At 33.5% G+C, this 8,758-nt stretch overlaps 1 protein-coding gene across 1 annotated transcript in view; it reads left to right on the forward strand.

Annotated features, from left to right (window-relative positions):
* pde8b (phosphodiesterase 8B) overlaps positions 1–8,758 on the forward strand; it is a 54,079-nt gene that overhangs the window by 26,680 nt on the left and 18,641 nt on the right. Inside the window, exons 6-12 of the mRNA XM_016271357.1 lie at positions 528–668; positions 822–910; positions 1,234–1,288; positions 4,955–5,006; positions 6,977–7,054; positions 7,389–7,465; positions 7,548–7,576. Coding sequence (XP_016126843.1) covers positions 528–668; positions 822–910; positions 1,234–1,288; positions 4,955–5,006; positions 6,977–7,054; positions 7,389–7,465; positions 7,548–7,576 — 521 coding nt within the window. The remainder of the gene's footprint in view (positions 1–527; positions 669–821; positions 911–1,233; positions 1,289–4,954; positions 5,007–6,976; positions 7,055–7,388; positions 7,466–7,547; positions 7,577–8,758) is intronic.

An 8,758-nucleotide genomic window follows, 5' to 3' on the forward strand; every position in this document is an offset into this window, starting at 1 on the left:
TCATTTACTCCCGACATCTGAGCCGCTGAAGACGCAGTGGATGACGTTTGTTTCTGAAGGGAATGCGCCCCCGATCTACCTAAATGCGTCTATGTTCGCACGAATCATTCATGATCCAGCTTCATCTACAGAAGAAATGAGTAGACTTTCCATTAAGACCCTAAAGAATCATATCAACTTGTGGAAAATGGGCATCCTATGACCCCTTTAAGGCAGTCCTTTTAAACTCTTGAGCATTCATTTGACATGAAGGAAGTTTCTCGGCGTGATTGTAGTTTATTTATACCATGATTAGATCATTGTGCAACAATTATGATATGTCGATGTCAGTGACCCATGTAAAGAACTTCTGAGTCTATGCCAAGGATTTTTGTTCATTTGAAGGTATAAAATAAATGCAAAATAATAAAGAGAATTATTATCTGTGTATTGCAAAAAAAAAAATCATGATACATATAATGTTTGGCCCTTTCTCTGATGTATACTTGTTGATATTCAGGGGTATTGATTTTTCTTTGTGTTTTTAGTATGTAAATCCAGCATTTGAAAAGATGATGGGCTATCATAGAGATGAACTGATCGGTAAAGAGTTGACTGAACTGCCCAAGAGTGAGAAAAACAGTGCCGACCTGCTGGACACCATCGATACCTGCATCAGGAAAGGAAAGGTTAGTCGGCCGCAGCACATTGCTTATTTATGAAGGTCATAATATTACACAATGTTTGACTTTAGTTATGGCACCTTTTACAAGCCTAAACAGTAGTTATCATTAATTCGATTATTAACAGATTTTTTTCAATATGTGTGTTTGTTTGCTTAGGAATGGCAGGGGATCTATTTCTCACGGAGGAAGTCAGGGGACAGTATTCAGCAATATGTCAGAATCATTCCTGTGATTGGCCAGGGAGGGTGAGTCACATGATCATTAAAAAATTGATGAAACTTCAAATAAATTAAAATTGATAATATTTAATTTTAGAATGTTACATTTTATTATTTAATTTTAAATTAATATTTAGTCATAACTAAATTTTAATATTAAAAAATTGTTATAATAAATATATTTCATATATTATTTGTAATATAATAAAATACATATTTTATTCAATAATAATTTTATTAAATACTACGAATAATATATAATACTGCCGCTATCATTGGTGGTTTTATTACATGTACAAATCAGCTAGAATAAAACAGTCAAATCAGACAATTGTTTCCTTAACTTCTAGAAAAATCCGCCATTTTGTGTCCATCAAGAGGCCTTACAGTGACAACCACAGACAGGTACATTTCTTATTTGCTTTTCCAGGTCATATTTTCATGTGAGACTAGTTTAAATCAGTGAGTATTCAATAAATGTTGACCATGTTTAATGTTTATCTATTAATAGAGCTCTCAAATTAGCACCAAAACTTTAAAGTGTGCAAGGCTCACAAGGACAGCAGTGGGCAGAAATGTTAGCTCCGCTAAAGCATCCATCCTGACAGGCCAGTGTCAGAGAGCCAGGCGGGCGTCAGGGTTATTAATAACCCTCCACAGGCTCAGGTCTAAATCCTGCTGTTAGTTCTAGCATTAGCTGGAGCTGCTGATCAGAAAGGCCTGTGAGAAACAGACACACCGATGCGTGTGTGAAATAGCTGTTGCTTTACTCACTGGTGTTAGTATTACCGTTCACACACTCGCCGTCTGTTACAAGCCTTACCAAAATCTGCCATGCTAACTAACCATAGTTTCTGTCAAAATGCAATGGTTGCTACAATTAGTGATACTAGATTAGATTAGAATGAAATCTTTTTTGACATAAAACAGTCATATATGTGACCCTGGACCACAAAACCAGTCTTAAGTCACTGGGGTATATTTGTAGCAATAGCCAAAAATACATTGTATGGGTCAAAATTATCAATTTTTCTTTTATGCCAAAAATCATTAGAATATTAAGAAACGATCATGTTCCATGAAGATACTTTGTAAATTTCCTACCATAAATATATCAAAACTTAATTTTTGATTAGTAATATGCATTGTTAAGAACTTGATTTGGACAACTTTAAAGGTGATTTTCTCAGTATTTAGATTTTTTTGCACCCTCAGATTCCAAATTTTCAAATAGTTGTATCTCGGACAAATATTGTCGTATCCTAACAAACCATACATCAATTGAAAGCTTATTTATTCAGCTTTCAGATGATGTATAAATCTCAATTTTAAAAAATTGACCCTTATGACTGGTTTTGTGGTCCAGGGTCATATATGTGGTTGTATGTGAACGTGCAAATATACAACTACAACTATTCAAAAACAGCGGACTAAAAAAAAAATGCGAACAACATTTTCTAGATCAGTGTTTTTGTCTACTTATTCAACAAAAATATCCTTAACACAAGATACATTTATTTCAGAAGCGAAAATAATATGGCTTGTTTTCTGAGAATGTAATTTGAATATTTGAGTACTTTTTTCTTATTTAAAGCATAAACCCCACAGAATTTTGTTACATTTATTTAAATGTTTTTCAATTTTACATTTATTTAAAACAAGGAAAAACTGTATATACACCGTTCAAAAATCTGGGGTCATTAATAGTTTATTTATTATCGCTTTTAAGACATTTTAAATTAGAAAAAAAAATAATAATATATATATATATATATATACAAAATGATATACAAAATATTTTTTAAATATAAAAAATAAGAAATTTTATTCATCAAGGGTGGATTCAATTGATCAAAGGTGACATGAAAGACATTTATAATGTTATAAATAATTTTAATTCAGAGACTCGACTTGAACTTTTGAAAAAAAAAAATGGATCAGTTTCCACAAAAGTATTAATCCGCACAACTGTTTTCAAAATTGACAACAATAATAAATGTTACTTGAGCATCATATCAGCATATTTGAATGCTTTCTGAAGGATCATGTGACACTGAAGACTGGAGTAATGATGCTGAATTAAAACTTGACTCTTCTGTAGTTACATCGTGTACTAAGACCAAAGGAAAATGAAAAGTGTGCAAGCAGGTGGTCACGTTGGTTATGTTGACGGAAGTTAGCCTATATTCAGGCGCTGATAATATCATTCCTAGCCATATCGGCCTAGAAACTAGCAACTTTTCATTTTCCATCGGTCTTAGTACACAATGTAACTACAGAAGAGTGAAGTTTTAAATGGGAAAAATATCGAAACTCTTTGGTCATTTTTGAGCGAGATGCTAATGGTCTAATCAGATTCAATGATCTATGCTAAGCTACAGCTAAAAGTGCTACCGCCTGACCCGGAGATCGGCTGAATGGATTCGAAAATGGTAAAACTCAACTGTTTAACTCTAGGGGAGTTGGAAAATGAGCCTATTTTCAAAAAAAGTGGAGTGTTCCTTTATGTCGCTTGGGTATATTTTTAGCAATAGCCAAAAAAAACATTGTATCGGTCAAAATTATCGATTTTTCTTTTATGCCAAAAATCAATAGGATATTAAGTAAAGATCATGTTCCATGAAGATATTTTGTAAATTTCCTACAGTAAATATATCAAAACTTAATTTTTGATTAGTAATATGCATTGCTTAGAACTTCATTTGGACAACTTTAAAGGCGATTTTCTCAGTATTTTGATTTTTTTGCACCCTCAGATTCCAGATTTTCAAATAGTTGTATCTCGGCCAATTATTGTCCTATCCTAACAAACCATACATCAATGGAAATCTTATTTATTCTGAGATTATATATTGAGATTAAAATCTCAATTTAAAAAAATGGACCCTTATGACTGGTTTTGTGGTCCAGGGTCACATATGTCTGAAAAGTGAAAGTATTTATGAGTACTTAGATTTACAACACCATTCAAAAGTTTGGGGTCGGTAAATCTCTTCTGCTCGCCAAGCCTGTATTTATTTGATGAAAAATACATTTAAATATATTTTAAAATGTAATGTATGCCTGTGATGCAAAGCTGAATTTTCAGCATCATTACTACATCATTACAGTCTTCAGTATCACATGATCCTTCAGAAATCATTCTAATATGCTTATTATTTTTGTGCAAACATTCTTTTTTTTTTCAGGATTCTTTGATTAATAGAAAGTTCCAAAAAAACAGCATTTGAAATACAAATCTTTAATCTTTAAACATCTTTATTGTCACTTTTAATTACTTTAATGTGTCATTGCTGAATAAAAGTGTTAATTTCTTTCAAATAAAATGCTTACTGACTTCAAACTTTATATAAAATATTATATATACAATACAATTTACAAAGATTATATTTATATTTAATAGCATTTAATTATTTAATAAAATTTAATATTACATTAAATATTTTTTAAATGTAATGTATTTATATTACTATATCACTTACACACACAGAATTTTAGTTTTTGTGATGGTATTGGAATTAGTATCAAATATTGACATTTATTAGTATAAATATTATATTTCATTTCACTTAATAATTACTGTATTTAAATAATATATTTAAGGTTTATAATGTTTAATGTATTGATACTGATATTAATATTTCACTTTTTAAATAAAGGATTTTGTTTTTTGTGACGGCATTGAAATTAGTATCAAGTAATCGACTTGTATCTGTATGGACTGCTAAAATTTTGGTATTGTGACAAATTCGTGGCATATTGTAGCCGATTCTTTCCAAGAACCACCCACTTAGACAGGAAAGGGACATCTGACCGATATTTCAACAACCAAGCACTTCGTGGACTGCCTGGGACTAGTAAACTCTGTAAACTTCCCCGCTGTATTCCACACAAAACACAATCACCCTCTAATATTCATCTGACACCTGATTTCATTTGTCATAGTTATGTTGTTGCCAGAAAGTTTACACTGAGATCAGTGAGAGGTTTAAACGATTGGAGATCAGTGTGTGTGTGTGTGTGTGTGTGAGAGTGAGAGAGAGAGAGATGATCAGAAATCTGTGTTTGCAGGTTCATAAGTTGAGTAAAGAAGAAAAATACTGTGGTGAACACTCACAATCAGGTACAACACCAGACCGTCTGTCCTTAACAGTTTGTTTGTTTGTTTACTGTCTGTGTTGCACTGCTGTTAATTAGCACACTGTAACCCATAATGGCTCTTTATAGATTAGTTTTTTTTGTAACATGCTGTGAAGCACACAAAAAATGTGGCTGGAAATGCACAGGTCAATACTGCATTGAGAAGCAGAGGGAAAAATAGAGAGATAGATCATGGTGCAGAATAGACAGATGGCTGCAATGCACCCTGGGACATTTGAGTGTCAGACTGTTAAAATTAGCCATAATAATTTGCTTGCCAATGTATTTGCGTGCATGTGCATATGTGACATGTCACAATAAAGGCTGATTTATACTTCTGCGTCGGACCTACGCCGTAGGCTATGCGTCAGTTTTCATTTATACTTCTGCGTCGTTGTCCGCGTTAACGTGCAGTACACATGCAAACCGCTAGTCAGCAGTGTCCACGGGCATGTTGCTGGTGTAACCCGCAGTACCACAGCAAAAGCCGAAGAAGAAGTGGCTCGTCGGAGAAGCATTATAGCCGTGACGGCAGCAAATATCAAATCATTATTTAAAACTACAAAAAAGAGACAACAATGGAACAGGAGATGATGGCATTCTTTCAGTCTGCACAAGGACTTGTACCATGGCAGATCAACATTGTTTGTTTGCGCACAACTACTGATGTATAATGCTATGTAGTATAATAAATGATAAGACACTTGTTCTTTGCCTTGTTTTATTTTATATAAGAAGGTGTAACATTAAAATATATTAAAGTACACATAAACACGCACAAAACTCAAGTACATATGGAGGGAGGGGTTCTTGCAGACCAATCACAGCGCTTGCGGTCTGCGTAGAATTGACGCGCTGTTAGATTTTTGGAGAGGTGCACGTCAGGCTACGGCGTATGGGTGTGCGTCTATGCCTAAGCTACGGCGTAGGTCCGACGCAGAAGTATAAATCAGCCTTAAGTAACAGTGTTTACCATTTCACATCATTTGTGCTGCTTTGTTTGTACTACATAAAAAGAAAATTTTATAAAATGGAAAAGAGAGACTGTTAACTGTTGTTCTTAAACAAAGTTTGAATGCATAATATTAATAGAAATCAATTTGTCTGTCTTTCATACTGCATTAAAAAGAAACCGAAAACAGAAATAAAATGAAGTAAATTTATCCAAGAAAATATTAGTGCCACTAATTAATGAAAGAGTTTTCCTAATACAATTGTTGATTTAAACAATTTAATAAAAAAAATGAATATAAATCAATTTATAAATAACTATAAAAGATTATAGTTAATAAAAAATTATATTTATTTTAATTAATAATAAGCAATATAATTAACTAATGGTAACTAACCCTTTAGTATATATAAATATTATGTTTATATTTTATTACATTTAATTATTTAATTATTGTATTTCAATATTATATTTAATATTGAAAATATTTAATGTATTAATGTTTAATTTTTTAAATAAAGGAATTTGTTCATTAGCATTTTTTTGCAATTATATTGAAATTAGTGTCAAGTATTAACTTATATTAGTATAAATATATTTTGTTATTTTTTAATCATTTAAATTTTAAATAATTTAAATGTAAATAATTTAATGTTTAATAATATTTAAATGTATAGCATTCATATAAATCGCCATTTAAAATATAAGATATTATAGTTAATAATAAATGTAATTATCTTTATTTTAACAAATTAGAGCATCTAGTCTTTTTTATTATAGTGTAAAAGGAAAAGTATGGTTTTGTCTCTCTCATTTTTGTCTGCTGCATGAAATCACTGCTGTGCTTGTGATGATCATAATGATGATGATGATGATGCAGGTGAAAATAATGGTGCTGGTTGGCTGTGTTCAGATAAGAGATGATTAATGCAGTTACGTGTGTGTGTGTGTGTGTGTGTGTGTGTTTGTGCTGCACTCATTCCTTTTTTGTCTTTATCCAGAATGCAATTCCTTGCGTCGCAAGGACCGGAGGAAAGAGTCTGTGGACATCAGATCCATCAGCTCTCACAGCAGCGATGGTAAGAGAAAGAGAGTATGTTTCAACACAATACACCAGAAGAAACGAGTGAAAGAGAATCCCTTTATCAGTTCAGAAGTAATTATGAAGAGAAACAGAGCAGTAAAGAGATTTGTGTTAATGTGTGCACTTGAGTGTGTGTTTATAATGTGTTTGTGTTTTGTGAGTCAGAGCGTGTGCGTGTGCGTGTGTGTGTGGGGGGCTTTTTGTGACGTGGCCAGCGTTGATGACGTCAGCACACCCACAGTCTCAGTGCACTCTGACGCAGACAGAGTTATTTAAAGAGCTCTTCTCCTTTCTCTCTCTCTCTCTCTCTCTCTCTCTCTCTCTTTCAGCTCCCAGTCTACAGAACCGCAGATATTCCTCTATGGCCAGAATCCACTCAATGACTATTGAGGCTCCGATCACTAAGGTACGCCTGCGTTATTATACACACCTGAAGACAAAAAACAATAAACCTGTATGAACCATTATAACCACCTGATTCAATATAGATCAATACAGAATCAGCTGTCAAAAATCAGTACTAAAGCCACTGGAAGGCAAGCCTACAACCTTTATCCAAAAAAGCGTAACTGCTAAAGCTAACGCTTCCACTTTTGCAGTACGCAGGAAAGGAGACCAGAGGCCGTTTTGTTTAAATGGACGTCAGTGGAGGAGAGGCTTCACTACGCTGAATAAACAGCTTTTTTGAGGAAACAGCTTATTATTTAATGAATTGGCAGCCTATTGGCTAATCTCCAAAATGTTTTACACTAAACAATACTTTTGGATTGAACTATTTTTAAAGTTTACACCAAAAAAAAATGCCTTTTTGTGACGGGTGGGATTCAGCGTACGGCATTTCTCATTCATTCCTATGGTATCCGTAAATGGCGATTGAGTGTCGCACAACTCTGACTGAAATTCAATGACGTCAAGGCTGTAATATGATTGGTTATTAAGGCACACGTGATCCAAGTTGATTGTTATGCTTTCTCCAAAAGTAGGTAATACAAACCCTCTCATCTCCCAATTGTGAGACAATCTCTGGCAGTACATCAAAAAGCTGTGAAACGGCCACATCCTACAGGAAGTTCAGTTTGAGCTTGAATGACAGGAAGGGGGATTTACTGAATTGTAATTCACAGAAATACTTCTGTGTTAATTTAAGTGTTAATCTATCTATCTATCATCTACCTATCTATCTATTTATCGTTCTATCATTCTATAGTTCTATCTGTCCATCCATCCATCCATCATTGTTCTATCGTTCTGTCCATCCATTCATCCATCCATCCATCCAACGTTCTATCATTCTATCTCTGTCGTTCTGTCCATCTAGCCATCATTCTATCATTCTGTCCATCCATCTATCCATTTATCCTTCGTTGTATCATTCTTATCTCTCTGTTGTTCTGTCCATCTATCCATCCATTCATCTATCATTCTATCTCTCTGTTGTTCTGTCCATCTATCCATCGTTCTATCATTCTGTCCATCCATCCATCCATTTATCCATCGTTCTATCATTCTATCTCTGTTGTTCTGTCCATCTATCCATCCATCCATCAATCCAATCTATCGTTTTGTCATTCTATCTATCCATCCATCCATCTATTCATCTATCGTTCTATCATTCTATCTCTGTTGTTCTGTCCATCCATTCATCTATAGCAGCATCAACAGCAGTTCAGAGTATGAAAAGACAATGCAGAAAAGCTGA

This window comes from Sinocyclocheilus grahami, unplaced genomic scaffold (assembly GCF_001515645.1).
Source record: "Sinocyclocheilus grahami isolate Dianchi unplaced genomic scaffold, SAMN03320097.WGS_v1.1 scaffold61.1, whole genome shotgun sequence".
Taxonomy (NCBI): Eukaryota; Metazoa; Chordata; class Actinopteri; order Cypriniformes; family Cyprinidae; genus Sinocyclocheilus; species Sinocyclocheilus grahami.